This window comes from Trematomus bernacchii, unplaced genomic scaffold, assembly GCF_902827165.1.
Source record: "Trematomus bernacchii unplaced genomic scaffold, fTreBer1.1, whole genome shotgun sequence".
Lineage (NCBI taxonomy): Eukaryota > Metazoa > Chordata > Actinopteri > Perciformes > Nototheniidae > Trematomus > Trematomus bernacchii.
This window is the reverse complement of record NW_022987727.1, coordinates 208,726-236,664: the sequence shown is the minus strand read 5'-3', so window position 1 is coordinate 236,664 and position 27,939 is coordinate 208,726. Positions and strand designations below refer to the sequence as shown.

General features: G+C 40.6%; 3 protein-coding genes across 7 annotated transcripts in view; 1 reads left to right on the top strand and 2 right to left on the bottom strand.

Moving 5' to 3' along the window:
• LOC117494159 (cyclin-dependent kinase 17-like) overlaps positions 1-14,096 on the bottom strand; it is a 36,180-nt gene extending 22,084 nt beyond the window's left edge. For 2 of the 5 annotated variants that reach the window (XM_034144894.1, XM_034144897.1), the window contains exons 1-2: positions 8,563-8,694; positions 5,405-5,570 (exon numbers count right to left, since the gene is read on the bottom strand). In XM_034144894.1, the coding sequence (XP_034000785.1) occupies positions 5,405-5,570; positions 8,563-8,616 (220 nt within the window). In that variant the 5' untranslated portion in view covers positions 8,617-8,694. Of the gene's footprint in view, positions 1-5,404; positions 5,571-8,562; positions 8,750-13,734 lie in introns of those variants that run through there. The other 3 variants (XM_034144896.1, XM_034144898.1, XM_034144899.1) reach the window with 3 other exon arrangements.
• Positions 14,097-15,607: 1,511 nt separating this feature from the next.
• Positions 15,608-26,868, top strand: LOC117493962 (transmembrane prolyl 4-hydroxylase-like). Its single transcript, XM_034144551.1, has 9 exons — positions 15,608-16,324; positions 17,120-17,201; positions 21,939-22,135; positions 22,290-22,380; positions 23,930-24,092; positions 24,194-24,379; positions 24,759-24,849; positions 25,056-25,179; positions 25,637-26,868. The coding sequence occupies exons 1-9, from the start codon at positions 15,956-15,958 to the stop codon at positions 25,849-25,851; spliced, it is 1,518 nt and encodes a 505-aa protein (XP_034000442.1). The 5' UTR covers positions 15,608-15,955; the 3' UTR covers positions 25,852-26,868.
• LOC117493963 (secreted frizzled-related protein 5) lies at positions 17,465-19,436 on the bottom strand. The gene is made up of 4 exons (XM_034144552.1): positions 18,855-19,436; positions 18,246-18,421; positions 18,077-18,163; positions 17,465-17,951 (listed from the first exon to the last, which is right to left on the bottom strand). Exons 1-4 carry the CDS (start codon positions 19,412-19,414, stop codon positions 17,632-17,634), a joined length of 1,143 nt encoding a protein of 380 aa, XP_034000443.1. The 5' UTR covers positions 19,415-19,436; the 3' UTR covers positions 17,465-17,631.
• Positions 26,869-27,939: the final 1,071 nt, after the last annotated feature.

Genomic DNA, 27,939 nt, shown 5'->3' with positions numbered 1-27,939 from the left:
ACACAATATGAACAAACAAACATTGCTTTTACAAATATAAAACAAGGAACTATCCAGCAGGATGTAGAGATGTTATCCTGGTGAGTGTGTCGCTGCACTTGAAAACATTTTAGTTTTCTTTGCAGAGTGTTTCTTCTTAATAAAATGTGCAAAATGGACTGAGGGGGGCAGCAGCACAAGCATTACAAGCGTTAAGGTCCTATTACATCCTTGCAATACAACACTGAGTGGATTATAGTTGAAAGGCAAAGGTCTGTGAGTCTTTGAGATCATTGATTAGATAGGAAAGACATAAAGGTGGGATAGTGGAATCTTTTGTAAGCTCTTTATTGGTTGGTGTAGGTTCCAGGAAATACCCTTTGACACAAAGTAACTGAGTAACCCTAACGTAGGTTCCAGGAAATACCCTTTGACACAAAGTAACTGAGTAACCCTAACACTGTGTTTGAGTACAGGTTTGAGGAGCTTGAAATTTGCTTTTGGTCATTTTTAATTATAAATGTATTACATTTAAGATATTACATAAGAAACATATAATCACTTTAGAAAATGTGATGCCTTGTCATAGATAACACAACCACAAAAATACAGTTTGTGAAGCATATAAGGTTAGCTTCACATTGAGTATAACATTAAATTCATGCATACTTAATGGGTAATAATTGGCCATTGATACAATAATATAATGACAATAGCTATTATGTGTGTGGGTATATATATATATATATATACACATACCCACACACACTCAGTACTTTTATTACACTGTTCATTGAGACTTTGAATATTATAGTATAGTAAGGTATAGTATAGTAGCATAATATAGTATGTCATAGTATGTCATAGCATAGCATAGCATAGCATAGCATCTTAGTAGTATTAACGTTTTTGAAATTTGAATGCACCCCAACATAAAACAATTTTAAAAAAGTGTTTATAAAAAATGATTGTGTTGAAAATGTCAGCAGGATAAAGTTAACATGCAGCAGGGTTAACACTTCAAAAACTGTTCCTCAAATGTGTGCCACAACTATAAAGAGAGAAAAGATCACCCTCCCTTCATGTCAATAATCAAGATGTCGTGTAAGCCTTAAATGACAAAACACACTTCAGTAGAAAACTACTCGCACCCTAGATGTCAATAATGATGCATTTAATCATAGGACAAACACCACTTGACACATCTAAAATGTAATGGCATAAATGGCTTGGATGAGCAAATATATTAGATAATCAGCGTACTGTATACTTAACTAATCTTGAAAATATGTTTAAGCTAGCTATGTGTGGAAGCTGTCTAAAAATGAATATTTTAGAGGACTGTAAGTGTGCAGTGTTCACTTTAATGTCTCCATGAGGCATACTTAGGAATATTTAGTTTGGCCCATTAGTCTATACTTCAAATTAGATCCAGGTAAAGAATAATGGCCATTTACAGGGCATTGACAGACATATATTGATGTAGAGTGCTGCATCCCTGAGCTTTAAAAAGTCAAAGACTGTCTCTCTGTCTCTTTGTATTCACAACTGCAACGATTCCTCTCTTGCTCTGCAGCAGCACACAGCGTTTCACTTCCTTCAAGGTTAGAATGTCATTTTTTCTTGTTTCCAACATATTTATTGTCGCATTTGCTTGGCAACATTTGAGCTTCCAATCAAAATGTTATTTTTTATGCAATTTTCATTTTACCATAAATACTAAAGTCTTCCTCCAGTACAGAGACAATACAAATCAAAGAGCATATAACATCCCAGAGGAACACACACACATAGTGGAACACACTCAGAAGGCTGGAGGGAGGGAACATTTAGACTGCAGTAATTACCTATAAACCTTTTATCTGCATCTAAGGAATCTTATTATTCAATTACTGGGACTGGAGTGCCTACTGTCAGCTACCGGCCCCCTATGTGCCGGTCCCCAATGCCTCACCCACCCCTTCCCTTTCCTATATCACCACATAGAATCACCTACATTCTTCAGAAATATCTTTCCTTTGCCTCAAGCATAAGCTATTGTAACAGCAAGCCCTAACACACCCAAAAGGCTTACAAGACCAACTACGTAAAAAGACCGCGCTCCATTGTTCTTACTAAATCCAATCTGTGAGTGAGCAAAGAGGGTTAGAGTGAGCAAATGGCCGAGAGTGTAGGGAGACAGGGAGAGGGCTACAGCCATTAATGCATTACATTAAATCCCTGGCACAGACAAGGTCTCTTGGTGGTGTACAATACACAGAGGGAGATAAGGGTGGTCTGAAAAGCTTTCCATCTTTTATACTTTGCCCCCTTCTGCTTTTATCTGGAGGTTAAATATAGTATTTGATGTATGTAGAGAGAAAGTGAGAAAAAGAAAAAGGAGACATCTGTGACAGAATCAGAAATAGCAGACTGTGGCGGGTTTTAGGAGAGAAGGCAGCTTTCAGCCGAGTCCCTACTCTCAGTAAAACAGACGGGAGGGCCGGCTAATCCTCAACAGTGTAACTACAGATCTCCACTGAGAGAAAGAGATGAGGTAGCGGTGAAAGCAAAAACGAAAAGTGCAGTGCTCGTCGTTCCTCACTGTAAGCACAGTGTGGTGGGATGGGTGTTGGCCCCATTTAGCAACAGTTGAATCACAAACCTGTAAAAGCTCCCTGGCTCTGGCAACTGGCCAAACTCTAACACACAAATATAAACCAGCAGTCAGGTCCACTTACACAGATGAAAAGTGAATTGAATTGAATACTATTATAAATGGATAGAGCAACTTAAAGAAATGCAGAGAAAGACAGAGGGAGAGAGAAGAAGAGGAGGGGTGGGCAAGGTCTTTAGTGCAGCGGAAAGAGAGATTGCATCATCATGTTGCCTTACTAACGGGCGTGACGTGATCTGACTGCCCGAGGGGTGCACACACACACACACACACACACACACACACACACACACACACACACACACACCACACACACACACACACACACACACACACACCACACAACAACACACACACACACCACACCACCACACACACATCACACACACACACACACACACATCACACACACACACACACACACACACACACACACACACACACACACACCACAACCACACACACACACATCACACACATCACACACACACACACACACACACACACACACATTACACACATCACACACACACAACACATTCACACACACACACACCACACAACACACACACACACACACACACACACACACACACACACACACACACACACACACACACACACACCATTTCCATACTACACCTTATCATGATTTCATAATAGAGTAGCATCTATTCTATGGTTCTTAGGCAAGCTACGTCCATTTCAGAGCTTTTTCTGAGCTTCAGAGACAGCTGTGGTCTTACAGGATGAAGTCACTCTGCCAGACAGCCTTTGGGTTTAAGGGTAGTGCATTCACATATTCCAACATATTACTGGTATTTATACATATTGCCGACTTTCTAATCTCCTCAAACCGATAATCTGCAGCAATACGAGTGATGTTGATTTGATGATATTCAAAGATTTTGACCTTGTCATGCTTAGATTTTGAATACATCTTGTGTTCTGACATGTGTCAAGTAGGTGTTTAAATATATAGTTGGACATTTCTGGGAAATGTACTTATTTGTTTTTCTTGCCAAGTGTAACATGAGGAGATTAACACCAGTTTTACACTGTAAATGGTCATGACAGACAGGAGACGGTTATCTTAGATTATCACAAATACTCAAAGCGGGGAGAATACCATAGGAGCATTTCTTAAACTGTCAAACTATTCCTTTTACACTCCTCTACATTTCCTGGCATCAAATGTGTTGGTGGAACATATGATTTGTAAGTTAGTTATTAGAATATTGAAAAGCATAGCGTCAATTGTCTGGTTAAATGTGTAATCCAGTTTACTTCTTAATATATGAGAGGCTATTTTATTTGGAGCAAATTTATTTGTACAGCTTCTCGTTTGGACAGCATTTAACATTTGAGGACTTTGAAAAAAAAGGTTTACATTTGTCAAAGTAAAGTCAACTTTGGGTATCAATTTAGCGATCATTTTCAAACTAGCCCTATGCTGTGATACCTATTTTGTTACAGTGATCATCTAAATATCATCCATCCTTGATTATCCCATTCCCAGCTCGCAGGATGGAGCCATGAACTGTAAGCTCCTGATATAAGACTAGATCTCTTGTCAGCCAGAGTTCAATGGATGCAAGGAATCCCGTGGTCTATCTGCAGTTCACTCAGCCATGGACACAGGAGATAAACAGCACAAATCAAATATGACTCCTGAAGGAGCCATTGTGAAACTAACGCTCCCCCACCACTCTTTCCATCCCTCCCTCCTTTCCCATTTACTTTTCTTTCTCTTTATCGCCTAGTCTCTCGTTATCAATCCTGTTGCATTCTCTAAGCTCTATTTCTTTCTAAACCAGTCTCCAGCCTCCAAGGGTTCAGCCCCTTCTGTTGGCTCCATCCTTGACTCTCCCTTCCCCACTCTATCCCACTGCTCCTGATATAAGCCGTTCTGCCACAGTGGGAAATGAGATTACTGGGATCCATATAGCATCAGACCACAAGTTCCATTACATAATGCAGACAGAAGGAAAAGTGATTGTGGGTGCATGTGCATTTCTGTGTGTGATTATGTGTATGTTGGATTAAGGTCATTAGAGTTTTAGCCATCCAGATTTGTAGTAAATGTTGGGAGGATAGCCATGTTGTGTCAGTTAATACCGATTAACACCGAAGACCCACATACATACACACACACACCACAAACAGTGGTAAGCAACATTGACATTTAGATGACATCAGTTTGAGTGTGCGTGCGTTATCAAACCACAGCGGCAGAATTGCTCAAGCTTGATATTGCTCTGGTAAAACCCTTATAAAATTACACAAAATACTGCGGAATATTATGTATATGCATGCAAAAACAAATGATAAAGAAGAACACTCTTTACTTAACTTCTGACGCTAAGTTGAAATAGGGGGGAATGTTGAAAAGAAAAAACATGGAAACTTTGACTTTAAGTACGAAGTAAAAGCACTTATTAGGCAGCAACATTGCTCCGGTAAGTGTAATATTATTTGCCTATATTTCATAATCCATTACTTTATATGTAGATAAATAAATCTGTAACAATGCTTCAAACATTAGAAATCGTAGATCAAGGTAATACTGCAACTGGTTCCTACAGTATGTGACCTGACTACGGATAAGCAGTTGAAGATGGATATGTTTAAACTAAACTAAGTAACCAGTATATATAGCTATCAATCAATGTTCAGTATATTCATTTAACAAATAAATTACACCTAAAAACTTGTACTGAATATAGTTGCTTTACAGTTGTGCATGCATGCATATGTGTGTGTGTGTACCCAGAGATCCAGTCCTGTGCAGGCTCAGGTAGGCTCTGTCTCTCTCCAGCCCCCCACCCGGCTCTCTGCGCAGAGCGGTGCGGCCCAGATGACCGGCATATTGACGCAGGAAGGAGGGAGCACTGTGTGAGGCCGGGGGGGTGCGCGGCGCACACAACCATGGGCTCTGAGACACGCGATGCAGATGGAAACGAAGGGAGACAAGAAGAGAGTGCGAGAGAAGGCAAGAAAGTGAGGGCAAAGCTCAGAAGAGAAGCAGGTTGGCAGAAAACAACAGATAAGAAAAATACAAATAGAAAGGAAAATAGCACAAGGGCAAGAAGAGAAGCGGCAAAATAGAGACAGGCAGATAACAGAAATTGAAATAATAAACAGGAGAAAAAGACAACACAGGGTCACACAGAGACCAACCACAGACAGATAGCAGAACATGTACAGTAGGCACAGTGCAATGTGTAGTCGTGATAGATAGAATAGTGAGAAATGATACCGCTGCTGTACTCATGTCAGAAGAGAAAGCAGTTGTGACACAGTATCAGAAATAGCCATGGAAGGCATGCATAGGGGAAAATATGTTGATTTATGGACAGAAACAAATGAGAATTGGGGAAAAGAGAGTAATGCACACAGAAAACTAGCAGATGAAATGTAGAGAGCAGGCAACAGAGGAAAGGGAGTAACTGAATACTGATGGAAGGACTAGAGAAGATATTCGTATAACTGCTGGGGGTCAAATCTAACCCAATAATAAACAACTGACCTAGTACCTCACTTCTCTCCAGTATGTGTGCAACCCCCTGTCAGTAAATATGTATCATCTCCTTTCTTTTACATTCATTGACATTAATGAATCATTTGTGCAGAATGTGGGTGGAAGCCCACTTGTCGCGTCTCCTATGTTTCAAATCATTCCCTAATTTCCGCCACATTGCACTGCAAATTCCACTGTGATCCCTGAGCATTAGGGTTTGATGTTTCTCTAAAGTCCTCACATGACGCCCTCACAGTCTCACCTCGAAAACACAGTTCCTCAAAGATCACAGTGGTAGAACAGCTCTGCGGTTAGCACCATCTAATTAGCACTTTGCAAAATGTGGGGAGTTGTCCTTTTTGCACAGTCTGACTAAGATATATAGGGATGTGGGGGTCGGAAGAATGATGCAGCTAGGGAAAGGGCAAGAGGAGATGTTGAATACAAGATGTAGTGCAGTTGTTAAAGTTTAATATCCCTCTCCTCATCCTCTACATCACTTCCTCAATCCAACTCACTCTTCTTGCTCCCGGCGCTCTCTGGAAATGACCTTGGTTCACGTTATTAAGACCAAAGAGCGAGATGTAAAAAACTAGGAAGAGGATGAAAGCGGTGGCAGGGAGTGAAATTAATCAGGCATATGTATGGTTGTTGCTGCCAACAAAAACCAGTAACAAAGAACAAACATTTATTTTTCTTGTATGAAAACTGCAAATCTGCCTACATCTCAGTTTCTCTTCTGTCTGTCCTTCCTTTCGCTTTGTTTTTGAGACAAAGCATCTTTTGAAACAGAGGCAACCTTTTGGGCTATGTTCTGACTTTATTTCTGTATAGAGCCTGAACATGAGGAGAACACATTCAAAGAGCACACACACATACACACACACCGCGTTTATGTCAGGTAAGGGCTCCGATTTCTTTGAATAGGGGTCCTGCAATCCTTGAGGGTGCCCAGCAGATGGCACCCACAGTTGAGTCAAGAATGACATTGCTTTTTAGCACTTCTATTGAGGAGCTAAGACATTCTCTTTTGCTCATGTGAATACACAAATGACTATATCTGAATCTCAACATAGCTTTGTGAATTCAGATACAATTCAAGTCCTTTCGGTCCTGATGAATACCACGTTATAAAGTGAAGCGAAGGTGATGAGGGTGATGATGAGGTGAAGATGATAAAGGTGGGTTGAAAGTTAAGTTTTGTTATGCATGTAAGTTGTGTATTTGCAATGTATGCTTTCATTAGAGAAGCGCACATTAAAGATATTAAAACACAAACATTATTGAAACACGGGCACATGCTGCTTATAAGATACTAACATTAACAAACACATTATTTCGGGGAGAGGCTCATTGTAAATAAAAAGACATACAAAAACGAAGGCAATAAAATATATTCTGTCATGATTTTGAAAAACCTTCCTGCATCGATCAGTTATGAGCTCTATTTTGACTCTCTCGCTACACCATCATTTGAGGACCACCACATTAGTTACTGCTTCTTCATGTACTTAAAAAGCTACAAATGAAGAATTACTGTCTTAAACTGTTGTAGCACATGAGAAATGACTCTTTAATAAGAAGTCAAGTCTCCTGTACGCTAAGACGCTAACCATAACAGATGCTGGAGTCAAACTAATCACTGTGTGTCTCCTAAGAGGGTCATGGAGGTGACACAATTACTTTTCGTTATAATGACAAAACAAGCTGCCTGACTTTTTAAGCTTTTTATTCTGTTATGAACTGTGATGCCGTATTGACATCCAGTAAACAGATATATTCAAGTTATTTACATTCATATTTTGAAGGTTGAAGCCAGCTGCAAAGTTTGATAGTTCCCTTAATGCAGGGGTGTCCAAACTTTTTTCACCAAGGGCCACATACAGAAAAATATACGAAGGGCTGGGCCACTCCCTAGAGGTATATTGCCTCATAAGTTCAGTTATAAGTTAGCAAAATCAATCAAATGTAGGTCAATTATGATTGTGAGTGTTGGCAGCTCATCCCTTAAAACAGAAGCCTCAGATTGATTATAATAAGGAGAAATAGGAAGGGTGTATTTCAAGCTTTTTATGTAAATAAGTCATTGGGCTTTTTTCTTGTCAACTAAGATATGTAAGAAAATGTTTCCAACTTGAATTGACTGGATTTATTTGAAAAGTGGTTTTATTAACACATGAATACTACTGTGTAATATATTTTTACATTTATATTTAAGAAGTACAATATAAGACAAGCACAAGTTTCATTTGTGGGCCATATTCCATTATACTTTTTGAATTTGATGAGGGCCGATTCAAAATGGTCCACGGGCCGCATTTAGCCCACAGGCCATAGTTTGGACACCCCTGCCTTAATGCATCTTGTATGCCTGTGTGATGGTGTATGCATAGAAGCTTATGGATACCTGTGTTTGCGTGCACTTGAGCCTCACCATTGTCCCTGGCTGCGGACGGCTCATCCAAGGCCATCTGTTCAGCCAGTTCGGACAGGGACTCGTCGACGGGTCGAGCGCTGCGTAAAGACATGGACAGCCTTCGCTTGATTATCTTCATCCTGTCCATCTTCCCACCGCACCACCAGGGCCCACAGGCCTGAGAGGAAAGGGGAAAAAAACAACATTATCAATATCGTCATAGCGCCCCCATCATTATAATCATTGCCGTCATTTAAACCATCAACAGCTATATCCACACTGCACTGTTAATCTACATTGTACGGTGAAACGACTGCATTGCAGCCTCTGCGCATTTTCTACAGTTCTTTGGGCTCCCGATGATTGTGTTTGCTCACGCAGCGTGTGTTCTCATTGTTATGTTTCCCAAGAGCAAACATTGCAGAATAAAAGACACAGAATGAGAGAGCAGACCTAGAGAGAATGGGAGAAAAAGAGAGCAACAATCAAATGTAAAAAAAAAGCATGTAAATGGCTGACTATGCAGTTCCCTGGAGGCTTCAGACAAGAGCAGCTTTCCATGATGGAGCTGTGATTGACATATGTTTCACTAGCTCCAACATGAACTATCCAAGATGACGTCATGGTATCATACAGTATACATCCACATTATTTCAATGCAAAAATGGCAGTATTTTTACTTGAACTGATTTTACAGTAGTCCAAACTAAGCTGGAGTTCATGTGGCGCCGACCAAACAACTGATTTCGCTGGTTTCAAATACCTATAGACAGTATACTGTGTGTAGTCATAGGAGATAAAAGCATCCCATTATACAAATAAAAGAGGGAGGCAATATTGTTTTTCCAGCAAAGTGCTATTCATTTTCACTGGTGGCTTGCATATGTATATTGTGTTTGTAAGGGTAACGTCAGTAAGCGTTCAAAGTTATATATTCTTTAGAATGCCTCTCAGCAGACATTTGAGATCTGGCCTATGTGTTTATGTATGTGCATAAGTACAGTACATTTTGCATGAGTCTATATTTGAGTGCTGATGTCACTCTGTGTTCGTTATGTTCCTCTACGTTTTCCTGGCCCGAAGGTAGAGGCAGCTAAAGCAGAGTACTTCTGTCTCTTTCCACTTCCTGCTACTTCTATCTAACACAGAAGGGCTCCAGAGCTAACATGCACAAATGTCAACACACACACACACACACACACACACACACACACACACACAGACACACACACACATGCACACACACTGCCTTTCTCTTTGTGTCCAACCTTGGAGGCTTCAACAAAAGCCATTCATCCTTTCAGGCTCTCAGTCTTTCAGGCCTATTAGAGACAGCCAGTGCTCTGAGGGAATTCAAACGCAGCGATCTTCACTCAGGACGACTTGCTTTTTTCCTAGAGAAGATGCGCTCAGGCGAGGATCCATTACTAACAACATTGCCTCTGCCAATTTACATGAGCCCAGTTGGCTAAGGTTTTCACCTCAGCCAGAGGCGTTTCTCCAAGACGGAAAAAAAGTTTAAAAATGGGACAAAAGAACCGAAGGAGAGCGACTCGCATTCATTTCATATCATCCGTCACCCATGGATTATCAGTATGAAACAAATTTCCCTCCCCCCTCATTTGCATGCTTTCCCATCCTTCACTAGAGAAGAAGCCTGCCCAGACAAGGCGATTGGGTTCCCCTCATGCCACCTTGCACCCATGATCCAGATTTTCAGTAAAATAAATGACTCTCATTACGTGGGAACAGCCGATATTATGCACTGCTTATTCTGCAGATAATTACATACTAGTGTTATCATTAACACACACTCACACTCAGATCCGGGTATGCCCACACACACAATAATGACTAATTTCACAGTCTTCATCTTATCTCTGTTGAATTTGCTGGGAACAGTAATGCAGTGGGAAACTCATTACCCAGCGGCTCATAGAGGGAAACACTTCAGGGTTCCACTTTATGACATGTACTATAGTTGAGATTTCCAATTTATTTGTAATATGTTAGAATAATGTGTAGTCTGTATTTTTAACATACATTAAGAAAACAACATCCATGTAATTGGAATATTCAACAAAAAATCTACTTATAAATCTTCTATAACTCGGTTTGTTAACTCTTCCCACACAGCTATATTGTGAAATACCAGACATACTCCTCTGAAAAGTCCCAGTAGAAATGAGGTGTTGGATGTGCGTTGGATGTTGAGACTTGTGTGGTGCAGATGGACGTGGCAGTGTGAAGAGTTTGGCAGAGGAACAACAGTGAGTGGGACGAGACATGTGGCTCCAGGCTGCAGCATGTGCAGGCCACACTCACCAGACACCCAGCAAACCATGAACAACTCCGATACACAACTCCTACTAAACAGAGGGCCACATTCCAGATGACGAAGGCTGCTCTCACTCCTCTAAAGACACAACAAGCCCTTCTGCTGTTTTTGTTCTGTTTGAAAGCAACACAACGCACTGTTGATGAATGTGCAAGCTGTATAGCATGGCCTGTGCAATACAAAAACACAAAAGTGTAAAGGCCAATAGGGTCACTCATATAAAGGTTAAAGAATAACACTTAGTAAGAAGTTATTTGTGTAACAGTGTGTGAGCATGTGCACATGTGTTCCCACATGCGTGCGGGCGGTTGCATGGATGTGGTAGCATGCAGCTGAGGTGAACTGACACACCCCTGAGGAGGACAGAGGAGGAAGAAAGTCTGGGTTATTCAAGACACACACCATTTAGGTTGCTAGGTTACAGGCCCGGGCTGGAACCACAGTTTCTCTCTCTGGGATGAGAAAGGAGAAGAAGAAAGGAGACAGCGAGAGGCTAAAAGCTGAGGATTCACAATTTATATTTCTCTATCATCCCTGTCATATGAACACACACACAAAAACACACACACACACACTTGTTCATGTCAGCTACAAGAACTTACAGTACAGCCCTCTAGTGCTTGGGACGTCACACAGTGATGCAGCACTTGCTCTGGGATTCCTCCTTCAAATATGCCTCTATAGGAGTTAAAAGATTGAATGGACCTGAGGACCTAAGTCTGGAATACACACAAACACAAGCTAACTGCAAGTTTGACATTCACACATGTAGAAACAAACAATAACATAAATTACTTTTATCAGTACAGAAGGGACATTTTCAACAGCTTGGCCAAGACTGAGGCCAAGATCTAATGTTGCTTCTGCCTTTCTTTCCTTGTTTCATAAAAACAAATGAGCATTCTGCTTTAATTCATTGGCACATCAATCATACGCATGCATACACTCATATACAATGTGGCAGAGTGGAATGGGCACTCAGTGGCACTCCAAACATAGCTTTGCGTGGCGGCCTGCCTGAGGATGCATGACTAATGCACAAATCTGCCCAACTACAGAATCCTACACACATCCACACAATCACACGAGTAAACCGAAAAAGTTGATCATCTCTTTATAAGCTCTTCTGCCACTTAACCTAAATATCCAGAATTAGATGAGAAGAAGGAATTATGGAAAGAAGATAACTGAAAGAGCCAAAGCACAAGATGGGAAAAAAGACAAGGCAAAATATCTGAAATGCCATTCTCAGCCACGAGAGGAGGAAGGAAAGAGTGTCCCCCTCAAATTTGTTTGGGGAGGTCTGGCTTAAACCAGTCTCATTAAATTAAATTAAATATTCTGCTATCTGTATAGCAGATGTATGCAAAAATACACGTAGTCATTACATCCCTGTTAAGTGTTGTGATCTGTGTACACCAGACCAAACTTTTCACGCATTACATTTTTAGCCTTAATTATTTAATTTGGAGGACAGCAATTTGTAGAAACAATCCAAAATACACAGATACAGGTGCATCATTTGCCACTGGTAACACAGAAGGCCTAATTGGTTTCAGGACATTACAGCGAACACAAACTCATGCAGGAAGCCTCACTTGGCATACAAATAGGTTTTAAAGAAAAGTCATACATTCGTAGTGTTTTTAGATACTGTCGAGGCCCTTACCAAAACTGTAATCCAATTGCCATTATAAAAGACTGTTATACATTAAATCAAATACAATGAGAGTAATAACTCGGGGCTGAAAGTGCAGAATGATAAGAGATGGTTCAATCGTGTTGTATCGGAAAGGCAAAGGCAGTGGCGGATGCGCATGATTTTCGATCCGGACATCCCACACTGAGTGTTTATCTGAATAATTTAGAGCTAAATGTCATTCCAAACACTCCGCTGAGAAATTACGTGTTCGCCTACATTATTTTTTCTTAAGGCATTAACTGTTCATCCTATGTTGGTGTTACACGGATTGCAATCGGCGATCATCCACGAGGATATCGACTACAGTGCGTGACCGCAGGACTGTACTGTCACATTTGCGGACGAGCTAGTGTCCTGACAATATCCCGTGTAACTAGACATGACTGTAGGCTGAGCGCACATAAGTGGGGCAGCAAGCACGACAAATGTCACGGGAGGACTATATCCAAAATCGTAGTTCGTGTCGGGCCTCCTGCAGTGGCTGGCAGAGATTCCTCTACCTTTCAGGCCTTTTGTGTGGTTTTCGGTCAGTTTCTCATCCTCGCCGTGTTTCCTGACGCTAGTATCCGGCAGGAGGAGAGTCAGGCAGGGGCAAAGAAAGAGTTTACCCAGCCACCGACCGGCTAACAAACTCAATGTGTATAGCACTGGAATCACCTCTGAGAGTATCCCGATGTTATGCTTGGGTATAAACATTGGTTAGGAACACGAAATCATTGTAATATGTTAAATACATAGCTCCAGGTAATTTGATTTCACTCGGTCTATGGTGTCCTTATCGCTATTTAACACGGTTTGTCTGCTGTGGTGTCACTTTCCTACAGCGATTCGGGGTTTGCAGTGATATGTGTAGCCTATCACCCCCAGTACCCCCCCCCCCCCCCCCCCCCCCCCCCCCCCCCCCCCCCCATCAGTTCCACATAGAGGCACATCCATGCAGTATAACCCCGTCAAAATCATCAAAATACCTTTGTTTTGTTAAATCAGACGGAAAATAAGTCCACCTGCAATGTCAGGTTGATAGGACAATCGGGTTATGACTGCTTGCTGTCCCAACATTGTGGTAACACGATCAAAACGTGGAGTTAAGACATAAACAAACACAAATGCCGCTTCCACTGACCTGCTAGTGTTTCTGCAGCAAGGGACTATTGTTCTACTTCAGTATGGTAATCCAGGCAGCACGCTGGGATGAATCCACTGCGACAAGTTCCTCCAACTACTTTGCTGTAAAACACACCAGATTACCTACTACCACTCGGGTAAATCTTATCCCTGGGTGATACGGTGTCTTGCAGTGTCCCGTCGCCCTGAGAAGTGCATCGTTGAACCGTAATAATGCACTATTTGTCTTAACTTTCGCTTATAAACAGCAACGTCCCGTCCGGTGATGATCAGCCATATCGCTGCTGCTGTGTGGATCCCAAGTGGAAGCAGTGGCGTGATCCCGGAAAACACCGCAAGGGGTGTGTGAAAGCTTGTGTGTGTGTGTGCGAGATTTTGAATTTGTGTACTCTCTAACCTCCACCCACAACTCTCTTTCTCTCTCTTCGTAAAAAAAAAAAGGTGGGTCAAACTGATTAATTTGAGGGGCGGTGTCACCGGGGAAATTAGCCTGAATTATCCAAGCCCCATTCCCATTTTAAAAACCTCAGATAAATTCCTGGTGAATAATGCATAGACTGAAAATTATGGAAATTCAACAGTGATCCTCCACTGCTTAGTTGGTATCAGTGAGTCAAAATATAAAGGAATATTGCCAAGTTTAGTGAAAATACATTTCCTAAGGTCCCGGAATTGAGAAAAAAGGATGTACACGATAAATTAATGGCCACCAGCATTTAAAACACAAGATGAGTTGGGTGGGTCAACTGCATTACATTTAATTAGGGGCATTTACATTAATTAACATGCGTATTCTCCCTTTGATGTAAAATGGCTACTACCTTATTGGGTACTCTGAGTACTGATAACACCATTTTTCAATAACGTGCTTCAAATGTATTTTTGAATTAAATAAAAGTGATATAACATAAAGTGAACACTTTTTTCCCGGGAAACACCAAGATCCATAACAATTACGTCAGGAATCACAGATGACACAGCAAACGCAGTTGATGAAGAACAATCTGCCTGCTGGTCTGGACTTTACTGCCACCGTGTGGTTCATTTAAACAATGTTGCAGAATGTGTTCATTGATAGGACAGATTAATACACTTATCCTGTGAAAATCCTATGGTGACAGTTTCAACTAAACCATGTAAATTGCTATAGAAATGCAAGGTAGATCATATTGTTAAAGAACTAGGTTGCAGCAAAGTAGTTTAGAGTTTATAGTTCATAGTTTTAGATCATATCACATTTAATTTAAATATAATTAGTAGATTAGGTGGGCCCTCCACATATTTTACATATGAAGAATGCAGCCTGTAAAAACGTTTATTTGCTGTGGTTTCCCATGACCAAAAAATGTATCTGACAACCTCAGTTTATAATTTTAACATATTTAAGATTATTGAAACAAATTAGGGGTGCAGGGTCTCTACTCTTGTAGTTCCCCCAATTGAAACATGAATGGACAATACTGAACAATTTCCGTCTAGAATCACATCCTGTAATTGTTTTATTTAAAAAAAAAACGAGGTACTTATACTTATTTCTGTTACTTCAAAATTATATTTCACATAAGGAACATATTGCATACTACTCCACCACTACCAGGCCCATTGGTTATACAAATCGAAATATTGTACCAATACACCAATGTTATATGACTCAACTACAAGGAAAACGTATGTAATAACATTTGACTTTGGTAAAAGTACAGAAAATACACCTTTATGGAGGATATTATTCTTTGACTCCACCTCTTCTGTGCATGTTAAAAGGTCGATGGTCCATATTGTTGCTCTGGCGTTGACCGTTAGAGGGCGCTAACCGTTTACTGAAAGAGCTAAGTGACGGTTTATGTGCTGTCGTTTGTTTGCCCGTTGTTGTTAGGCAGGTTGTCAGGGGCAGCGCTCCAGTCAGTTAAGCTAGCAACACAGGATTAGGGGATTTTAGGGAATGATGACACATTTATGCATCAACGAAAACGACTGTCGCCAGCCATGCATATTCACTCTGAAGTGCCCTGTTTGTTTGTGTAAAAGAAGCAGAGAAGACAGCGACGTTTTTAATTGAAAACGCCAGGGGTTTGCAGAGTGGTTGTCCCCGTAGCTAGCTAGCATTGCTAACGTCAAGCAGCCAGCTAATGCTATCAAACAGTTGTAAAGTGATAGGCAGTAACGCTACCCTGTAAATAAATACCTCCGGTGTGCCAGTGCGGTCCTTTGGTGCGAAAATGGAAGACTCTCTGGAAGATTTACTGGAGCAGCATGGTGGCGACTGCGGCGACGAGGATCAACCATCGGCCCCCAAAGCCAAGTTTCGCTCCAGTCGGATGAACATCCAGAGAAGTAGCGTGTGCTCTCGGGCTTATTTCGTGGTAGTCATGGTCTTCTTCCATGTATACATCCTGAATGTGATCGGCCTGCTGCTGTATGTGCACTATAACAACGGGCCCGGGGAACTTGTCAGTGGAGACGGAGCCCCCTCAGCCTCAGTCAGCGACAGAGGAGCCGCTTTGCCCCATCCTGACCCCGCTGCAAGCGATCTGCACGTGGAGGACTACAGTCAGAGTGTCGGTCTCCCTCGCATTGAGGGGATACGGGTAAGAAAACTGTCATCATAACACTACGATGAAATATACCATTTCAACTCACTGGGGGAAATCCTACAGTCAATAGGTTTTTCAGTTCAATTTCCCCTCCCCTCACATGATCCTATTCATGATCATCAGCCCTGTCCCTCTATTGTTTTACACACTGATACCCATCCTGTTACATGTATATTCATATTGTTATATCTCTCTATTTTAATGCGTATTTATATATTTATACACCGTACTCTGCTGTTTATATATCTTGTTTATTTTTGTGTCATGCAGCACATTGTGCACTTTTATTCTGGGACAGGATTTTCTTTTGTCAGCTTATTTTTTTAGATGTTCTTATATGTATGTATAGTTTATTTATATTTAGGTGCTGACAGCTGAACATACTCATTTTATTGTACAGTGCAACTGCCTGTTATACTGTATGACAATAAAATATCTGGAATCTTAAACCAAAGTGAAAAAAATATGGTTACTCATAGTTTGCATTAAAAGTATATTAAGTTGTAGGACTAATATAATTAAAACAACAAAACAAAAACATCTGTGACAGTGTCAGGAATTATTTTCTACTCCCACTCTGGCTAATAACCACATATAATCACCAACCGATGTAATCCCCAGCCCTGTCAATCACATCTGAAATGTAAAGGACGGTCATTGATTGACTGTAATTTTGCAGTTTAGATTTATCAGAGTGCAATGTAATATTGAGCTGCTATAGCAATTTCTAGATTGCATTTATTCCCGCTGATTATGAGTGTGTTGACGATGCTTCTTGTCCATCTGCAGGTGGGTCATGTTCAGCAGGTGTCCCTCCTGCCAGACCGAACACATGAGATGAGGACGATGAGCCTGAAACCTCTGCTGTTTGGTAAGAGCAAAGTGGTCTAAGGGTTTGATCTGCTGTTCATAAATAAATTGCATTTCTTTAGGATTTAGAACACAACATTTATTTTTTTCTCAAAGCCATACAAATATAAACTAGCAATATACACTTAAAATTCACAGATATGTACAATTTTCTATTTAACATCTTTCTTTCTTTGAACGCTACTGCCTTAGAGACAGTGTTGGTACTTTATGGGCTCCTTTGTGACCATATGACTGCATATTATCTCCTCCATAACCAGAGAGGTTAACAATGGATTTTTAAATAATAGACCAAGCATAATTGACCATCACAGGTATTCAGTTGAAATGTAAATGCTGTCCTTTCATTCAATTTCTGTCATTTCTGCATACCTGTTTAATGCTAGTTCCACAGCTCATTTGAGTCATAATTCTAACCATGCACATAAAACCTAGCTCCTGCATCTATGATGTTTCCATTTGCGCGCAGCTGCCTTCAGGTTCTTGTGTCGTCTATGCCAGGCGAAAGCCTTAATGACCACCAGGCGCTCCCCCTGCACTGTGCCTGTCACCAGGAAGGTCCCGCCCCGTGGGTGGTGTCGCGTCATGTTCCTTAAACAGGTGGCATCCCTCTCCAGCCACAGCTCGATGCGGGACCGGATCTCCCCTCCTAACAGTGGTCCATGCTTTAGAACATCCAGCTTTGCAGCCAGCGAGAACTGAGACAGGCTAACTAGGCTGTCCTTGAGACGTTTTAGACGCAGTTTCAGAACTGGGTGAAAGAAGATAAATAAAAACAAGATTGGCATCAACTTAATAATGGGTAGTATGTCAATGAATTGTCCAAAATGAATGTAAAACTTAGGAGATAGGACATATAAGAAGATTGTTACTCACCAAAATCACTTCTACAAAATGTCTCCAGTACGTCTTTTGAAGAGGAGGCCTCTTCCAGCTCACAATCCCGACAGCTTGCCTGAGGTGCTGAAAGGGTTAAAACACTAATTGAATCAACAACTAAATAAAGTCAACTCTACCAAATGTCTCTATTAAGCCAGCTGCTTACCTCTTCGCCCCCCTGTGTGAACAGTGCTGTTGGTGATAGAGGAGATACACATGAGGTGGTCTGCAGGATACTGGTCACAGCGCAGTATTTCTGGCCAGGGGTAGCCATAACAACTCATGATTGGTGCACAGCTGTCTCGTACAGATTCGCACAAACTTTTACAAGGCGATATAAACCTGATAAAGAAAAGATGGAGAGAAGAACATCGTCAGCTTTGAATAGATAAAAGGATTTGAAACAATCGTGAACTGGTGGGGAGCAAACAAGATGAGATTAAATCTAATTTGGTTGCTTGTTTTTGTAAACAGAGAGGTGCTAATGTGACATAAGGAGATTAAAATCCTTTGATGGCTTGGTTTCTGTCTAAAATCAGGGCCTCTCCTCAGATACTAGCCCCAATTTGCATAGCTTTAAATGTGTTAACTGTTGATACTAGTCATTACTGATCATTCTAAGCCTACTGTAAGTGTGGTTTTAACTTTAATCCTGGCTAGCACACCACAACAATGGCAAACATTTCCATATAATACCTTGTGAGCACTTGACAGTGCCCACCAAAAGTAGAATTGACAATATATTTCACTGAATAAAGCTTTTTTGTGTACTTACCTGTCGAGGCAGATGGGTGCAAAGAGAGAGCAGAGGAATATGCGGGCATCGGGGTGGCACTCTCTGGCCAGCAGTGGCAACCAGCTGGCGCTCTGTTGTATAGCTTCAGCTGGAGACTCGTGTCCCAGAAGGTTGGGCATCCTCATAGTGTCATATCCAATGTTTTGGCACAAGGCCATGCCTGATGGTATAGGGACACAGCGAGAGGAACTGCGGGGCTCCCATAGTCCACCCTCACCTATAGAAAGCATGGACCTGTAGCCAGTAGTAGTATCAGGCTCCCCCCACTCCTCAACATCCTCTCCTGCTGCAGCTCTTGGTCTAGAAACACGAATATCTCCAAATCCAGTTTCGGTGTTGCCCTCAATACTTGCCCTGTCCCCGCTTTTGTTTTTTACTCCAGATCTAACCCTTCCCTCAGCCCTCGCTCGTCCCTCCAGCCCTGCCCTTACTCTACCAAGCGCTATTGTGCTGCTTAGCCCGGCGAGCAGAAAGAGAAATAGTAGGGAGGCTGGAGGAGAAGGCTTTCTGATTAAATAAGGGCAGAGCACTGCAGGCATCCTGGGGCAGAGGTTAGAAAAAAAGGAGATATCCTGAAGTGTTCTCTTGAGCGAATCACTGTGTGACAATGCAGGACAGGGCAGCAGAATAGGTGTATTTATAGTGGGCGGTGATTTGCATAGGAATGGGTAAGGGGAGGTGGAGGGAGAAGGGGTGGGGCGCGAATAAATATGTTATAAGAGATGTGGATCCACTTGCATTTATGAGCAGATTTAAGTGTGTTTGACAGGGCTTAGATCAGTAAGGTGGATGATTTGGCATTTCAATCCTCACAGCTTGTATTGAGGAAGTTCCTGGCTCTCGTGGAGTACAAATTCCTCCCATCCATTCCATCCTGCATTTTGCTCCAACTCGCACTTAACCACCTTCTCCCAGCCTGACCTCTTTGCCCTGCACTTTCCTGTTTAGAGTACAAAAAATGTATGTATGTATTATTGCTCAGACAGAATATGCCCATAATAGGTAGGGAAAAATAAGACTAAACTCCAGAGCTACAACCCTTCAAGAGAAAATAATCAACATACATATTATTTTTCCTCATCCTCAATTCAACTAAACTGAACACTTTGGCCTTTTTATTGTTGGTCATAAAAAAACTAGATATTTGTTTTTTTACCAGATGAAAAATTAACTAGTTAGAGAAGAATCTGCAAATTGAACAATACTGAAAATAATCAGTACTTTCAGCTCTAGTGTGTTTTTTGTTTGTGTTCACACACGCACACACAAACGTGTTTAGGACACAAAAACAATTTGTGTTGTCGTGCTGTGTAGCCATGGCCTGAATACTGTTCAGACAAGCAGGTCACTTCCTTTCCGGGGGAGGAAGAGACAGTGGTGGGAGGGAGAAGAGGAACGTTCAGGCCCCCTTCATTTATATCAGTTATCCAGATTAATGAGGCTTGACTGGACAATAGGGATTAACCAAGTTGGTACAATGTCAAAGACACGGGTGACAAACAAGGTCTCTACTGTACAGCAGCCAACCTGGCGGAAGCCTTTTATTAAGAGGGGAGAATGACTGACAGGCATGAACGGATCGCTGAAAGAGAACAACAGACAACCATGACACAGTAATTTGTACATTCACACTTGGATCACAATAACTCAAAAATGTATCCAATAGAATACATAAAATAGGACATTTTGCTTTTAGGAATTTAGAGAAACAGATAGATGTTGAGATTGATTACCTGTTTTGATGTGAATTGTCACCGAACACAATAACTCATAAGAATAGAAGATTTAATTGGAAACAAAATACACAAAATATATATTTTCTTACTGATTTTAACAAATTAATATCAGCAATTACTGACTCCTAGAAGCTTGCTCTGTTTCCACCCTCCTCTGGGAGAAGTCTGGTGTTATCACTCATTAAACGTTCCCCTTAGATAAGCTATACCACAAATGGCTCACTGGGGAATGACAGAGGGGAATAGATTGTACTTACTACATACACGGTTTATATATACATCCACTTAAGAGTTTCTGAGTTTAGTTTAGTTTCCTACTAAAACATGCAAGAAGAAAAGCTATAATGAATTGGCATCAAGCTGTTTCTCCCAAATAAAGTGTTTTTTCCCTCACATTTAACTATTACAGTATATCACATAAAGGACCTATGTTTCCCTTCCCCTGCTTCCCTCTAGTCTGTTTTACTACAGCATGTATATTCAATTTAATTTAGCATCCGGGCATGATCTTTATTTTCTAAACAGAGATTAAATGAGAGGTGCTTAACCTATTTGCTTTTTATGAGTCTGTTTCAATGAGAAAGTGTTTAATAATTAACTTTGATAAGTAGTATATGGGATTTGTCTTGCTTTTTAGGGCCTACCCATCCTGATCATACTGTTAGATTACACTGATCAAACATAATGGCCCCTTCCCACTGAAAGGTTTTGTTGAGCAATCTAAAGTAATCCATTTAGTCTGACGGATCAAGCCTGCACTTTGAAGATTTTCTAATCCACTTTAAAAAGTCTCACTGTCTCAGGTGTGAAGTAAAAGTTCCATGTTTGTATGCACAGGTTTTAGTGGGACAGACTTGAGAAATGCTTAAATAGTTTTAAATTGATATCATAGACATCAATATCAAAGTGTGGAAAAAAGTTGGTCTTCATTTTATCAATTAATTGTATCACGACTGCCTAATCTTCACGTGTGAAACTGCATTCTTTTGATGAGGGCAGCATACTCCCCAGGACACTCTCTTTGATAGATTATATATCCTTGATCCTCACTCTAAATCTTGGGTAAACAAAAGGCCTGCTGGTAATATGATAATGCAAGCCTTTCATTTCCATAATTGGGAATTTGGCTACATAGCGTTGCAATAATTTATGCTTTTAAGAATCTGTGACAAAATAAATGTCACCGGGAAAAACATTTTCTTCACAGATTCCATATAATGTGTAATGGAAAGATATGTGTCTCCATTTCACATTAGAATCATCTTTGAAAGGTATTGGCAGCATATAACCTAAAATGTGCCTCTTTTCTTCTTCCTGTTCCTGTCAGAGATCCCTGGCTTCCTGTCAGAGGAGGAATGCCGTGTAGTGGTGCAGCTGGCTCAGCTCAAGGGTCTGATGGAGAGCCAGACAACAACACCCAGCAAGGAACAAGAGGAGTCCAACCAGCCTCTACTTTCTCTCAGCACAGACGAGGTCTTCAGTCTGTTGGACCTAAACCAGGATGGGCTGCTGCAGCATGAGGAGGTAACGACAGACAGAGAGAGAGAGAGAGAGAGAGAGAGAGATTGTGTATGCCACAGAGCTGTAGGAGGGAAATAGATTTCCAGGAAAATATATTCCAAATAATACAAAATGAGATAACATTGAAATGAGATAAACATTTCGCTCTTTCCTCCAGATTGTGAGTCACTTGCGCTCTCAGGATGGAACTTGGTTGAACCCAGACAATTTACGGCAGATACTCACCGGACTGGAAGCCTGCCCAACAGGTTAGTGCTTCTGTGGCTTGTGTGTGTTTCCCCCGAGTGTGTTTCAGTACATGTACATGTATGACTGTTCTGACTCTTTCCATATAGCACTGCATCAGTAAAGGTTACGTTTTGGGGCAATATGAGTTTGTAAAAGACTGAATGTGCCCTGAAATGAAACATATGAGGAATTGTTTTGGTATAAGTGGTGCATACAGAGACACACAAAATAGAATATGTAAGCAAAAAAAAAAAAAAAAGTAGAATTTTAAAAGCTAAGACTATATAACTAAAGACTATAAGACTAAATAAAGACAATATTTAAAGAAAAAAAAGTTATGAACTGAATTAACGCATAAAACAAGACAAAACCGAGCGCACCACAACACTGAGGCAGCCAACCGCGGCGCCATCTTAGTTGATACTAAGTTGAGACACAGATTTAAAAAAAAAAAAAATGCATCCAAGTTATTAACCAGGAAGGATTTCTGTGACACACATTACATACAGTACAGCAACTATTCACTTTGAATAGGAAGTTGAATGTGATTTCTTGGTTACCAGGAGAACTTAATAGCACTTTGATTCAGTGTTTTTGTGGTGGTTGTGTATTGGCAAGTGTCTGACGGGTGGCTGTGCTTGCGTGCGATTTTTGTGAGTGGCAGTTCCGGAAGAGGGTTGACATCGTTTTGACCTGATGCCATTGTGCCAGGCGTAGTACACATCCCAGTCCGGATGTGCCTCATCCTATCTCATTAAAAACGGATTATACCCCAACCCCTTTTCTTAATTTTCCCCCGGATCCCCTGTACCCCTCCACTACTCTTTCGTTAACCCACCCCCCTACCCGGCCACCTCTCCTCTGGCAACCCAGGGCTATTGTTGCGACTGGGGCGCGGTCTCCCAGGGGAACAGACATTCATTCAGCTGAGAATAACAGCATACGGTTGGACAATAGGGAAGGAATGAAGGAAAAGAGAGAACTGAGGCTGTTGCAGTCAATTCTCAAATGAAATGCACTGTTAAATCCCAGGTCAAATGTTCGTTAGAGGGTCTTGAGCATGATGATATTGTTATGTTAAATGCCTCCTACTTTCTTGTCTTAATATTTCTCCATGTTGATGTTGCAAGAGGAGCTGCTGTGATGCAAGAACATTTTCAGACTTGATCTGACAATAAAGTAAAATAAATTATCATATATTCAGATCAAAAATCTTTTTATTGTGTTTCGACAATGCATAACCAGTGTTTGTCATTTAGAAAATATATACATATACAAATGAGACAGTGGTTTTTAACTGATTGTATGTACAAAGAGAAAAATAAATAACAAAAAACACAAACAAAAATAACAAGAATAAATTATCATATTTATCTATTGTTAAATTAAACTGAACTGGAACCATGATACTGCAGAAATGAAAAAACTGGTTAAAACATTTCCCAGGGCTCCAGTCATGTCTTTAGCAATGAAATTATATTTGAACTGTACTTATTGTATGTCTCAGGGTCCAATGAAATAATAAAAGAAGGAATGGTCTACTAAAATGTGTGTGTGTGTTCCTGATAGGCACGCTGACCTTGGAGGACTTTAGGCATGTTTATGATGTGTCCCAGCGTCCCGGGCAACAGCAAAGCGCGAAGCCCCGGAGTCAGTTCAAACAGAGAAACAAAAATACGTGGCTTTACCAAGGCCCGGGTTCCCACCATGTGCTGCAGAGCCTCAGGAACAGGTAACTGTGCACACACTTTTTGTCAAGCTCCTCTGATAGTAGCCCACACACTCATGGATTCTTATTTACTTGAATTTTGCTCTCTTGTCTCTTTTTCTCAGACTAATCAGTCTGACACGGCTGCCTTCCACATTGGTCGAGCTGAGTGAACCTCTGCAGGTGATTCGCTATGAGAACGGAGACTTCAGTAATGCCCACCATGACAGCAGCCCTCCTCAATCAGAGACCACCTGCACACACACACGGATGGCAGGGAACAAATCTGCTCTCACAGAGGTCTCTTGCCGGTATGACATGTATTTCCTATACAGTTTATACTGAGTTACTTTGCCAGTTTTGATAGCTTTCCAGATACACTCTTTATCATGCTGACGTAGACACACAATTATTTAAATTTTTTTATTTTTCTCAGTTGATTTATTTGAGGGTTTATATTTTGGTGTAATGGTTGGATAATTGTTTTACTTTATAAACAAAACTGTAATACATTTGAAATACAAATTGTTTTACGTTTAAGTTTGGTGAAAAACATAAGAAATGAATGCCTGTATTGAAAGTAGGATTTTTTTATTTTCTTATTTATTGTCATGGATTTCAAATGTATTCATGGTGCTGCTGATAACAATAACTGTTTCTCTTCTTCTTCCCCCTCTTGTTTTATCCCAGGTATCTTACCATCTTGTTCTACCTCAGCTCTGTAGAGGAAGGTGGGGAAACCACCTTTCCTGTGGCAGACAACCGTACCTATGAAGAGCAGGTGGGTGTGCTTTCACAATATCACTCGCTAACCTGCAACGTCTCTTTTCCTTTCACCACTGGAAAATGATGAAAACAGTACATGTCTGATTGCTGCTGACAACACACAGACAGTGCTGACCCGTGACAAGGAATCTGAAACCTAAATTAACACAATGTGCCAAAATAAATGATAAAACACTGGCTGTTTACTGTTTTGTGTCCCAGGCACTGGTACAAGATGGAGTTGATTTGACTGACACTAAGGAGACATGTGGCAGAGGGAACATAAGAATGAAGCCTTCTGTCGGCACTGCTCTCCTCTGGTACAACCATCTCTCTGACGGCAGAGGTAAGAACAGACGCTTTTAGCTGTATCATTTGCACACACTTTACAGAGGTGACAGACTTTCATAAAAAATGTTCTCCGTTTTAATACCTAAATGTATCACCAACATCAATTATCGAAACCAATTACAAAAAAATCCTAGGGGAAGAAGGATCTGTTTCAGAATTTACAAAGAAAAATCGGCCATTGATGGACTGAAGGTTATGTTTTTACTTTTTTCTTCCACCTCTTTTTCCATGTATTCTGTCCTCATTATTATAATATTAACTATCCAATAGTGCTTATATATGTCTGTATGTCACCTAATTTAATCGGGTTGCACAAGACTGGGTGACTCCTATTACAAGGGATAACCAATTTCAACAATCTGACTTATTAAAGCACTTTAGCTAATAAAGTCCTCTTGTCCTTAAATCACCCATTGTTTAAATGTGGGGATCTTCTCCCCTGTCTTCTCTAGGTTGGATGGGTGAGCTGGATGAGTATTCCCTGCATGGCGAATGCCCAGTCAGGCGTGGTGTGAAGTGGACGGCCAACAGCTGGGTAAATGTGGACCCAGATCACCAGCAGCAGGCCCGTTACCAGAGACTAGTTGCTAAAAGACAACGAGCTAAGTCAGGCATGGAGGAGCATTACCAACCTCTCTCACACAGTGACCTCCACCAGGATCTATAGCCTGGCCTTTTAATGACCAAACAAAGCAACAATAATTTTAAAATGGAGTCGGTTTTGCATCTTTGAAGCCAGTGAGGCCTGACAGATCTTTTTATAATGTCAGATGCTGTAGTCAAAATGGAAATTGCACAAAATAGCATCCCAGATATCTTCTCCTTCCAGTGAATCTGTCTTGCTTTAGATCATGTCTCTCAACCCACCACTTGAATATCCACATCACCTTACACATAAGCAAATTCCATGACATTATTAAGTTTGGTGAATTTATATATATACAATATAGATTTGATACAGAATTGTGGTATGCAGAAAAGACTGTTTTGCACAATTCATTTAAAATTCAAAAGGGACAACACTTCTTATTTTTTTTTAAATGTACTGCCATCCTCTCTAAGATTGCGCCTTAAATAAAATATCACTAATTCACAATAACGTATATATGGGTACCGTGACATGGTATCATTCATGTCTAAGAGATAAGCCTGATTACCTGCCTTCCTTTTAGGTTTACTAGGCAAACTGCCCCTGTTGCAGGTCAGTTTGATTTACTATTAACGAATGGAAGCCTATTGTTAAAAGCCATATCACAATATTTATCTGTGAATGTGTTCCTGAGGGAAATCTTTGTGAGATAATTTACGTCTGTTCTGTTCTTCAGTTTCCAGAGTAAATGATCTTCTATCATGAAATGTTATTTATGAGAGTTTGCCACATAGACTGCAAATGACTGTTTTTGACTGGACATTGCTTGTCACACTGGCTGTGGGAGGCAAGTCTTTCCAGTGTAATTTAAACGTAAGGTCTTTCATATTCAGACTATTGTTTTTCTTATCCACATAACTCAAAAATATTTATTTATTTGTGATTATTTATTTGAGTTTTATTTATTAACGCCATTTGGTGGTTTAAGTTAAAGAATGCATATTTATTACAGCTTGATGTTGCACTGAGTCTTTGACTGTATTTGACTGTATTTGTTCTACATTATCAAACATATAAAGCAATGTTTTATTAGTGGTGCTGTGAGTGTGATCATCATTTCTTTAAAACTGTTTATATAGACATTGACCACTAGATGCCGCCCAATGCCAAATACAGCACTGCAATTTCAGTGAGTGAATATGAGTTAGCAAAAATGGTGTGTTATAATTGACAAGTGCTGCACTAGCATACTGTAGGCACAGTTCCTATTGGTCTGCTCCATCTGGAAGCTTATGGGGGATTGACATATTGGTGGCTCATCATTAGTTGTGTCCTCCTGTCACTTATAATTAGTGAGTAATCCACAAATATGTTCATATTTAATGTGCCAGTGATGGCACCAGAACATAAGACTCACTTTAAGCCAAAAGAAAAATCTCTTGTAAGTTATTACTCCCCTCACCAACAGTCCTAGTGGGCTTGATTAAGGCAACCGTCATTACTGGGAAGGTTTTTGGATATGGGAGGAATCTGAGGTCACTATCCAAAAGGCCACACTCTCTTTCCTTTCTTATACAGTTGTAGCAGAACACCAACTTTGTGGTGTTGAGTCTCTTAGTTATCCCCTTTTTTGTAGATATTTAGTCTTTTTTTCCTCTTTGTAGTAATTTTGTGTTTCTTTGTCTCCTTTTTGTGGTAATTGTGTTTCTCCATTGTTTCGCCTTTTTTTTTTTTTTTAAGTTGCTAGCTTCTCTTTGTATTTGCTTTGCATGTCTTTGTGGTTGTTTTGTGTCTCTGTATGGCATTTTTGGTTCGTATATGTTATTGGTATGTGTCTCTTTAGATTTACATTTAGAAGGTTAATGCAAAAGGGTCCCCCTTACACTTAAGAGTGTAGTCCCGCTCAGTTAAGTGAAGATTATAGCTACATAGTTCCAGGAGAGCTCTTTAAGGATTAATCGGCTAACTGTTAACTACGTGATGGGAGGTAAAGAAAATAAGCCTATAACATGTTTGCTAAAGTTACAGTTTATGTGTTTGCGGTCCATCTTGAACCCCTGGTTGCACCTTGGGCTCCTACCCCAAGTTGCAAAACATCCTTGCGACGCCGTCACGAGATATGGAGAAAATAAGCAGTGCAAAACCACTCCAGACAGCGCTTGTAAG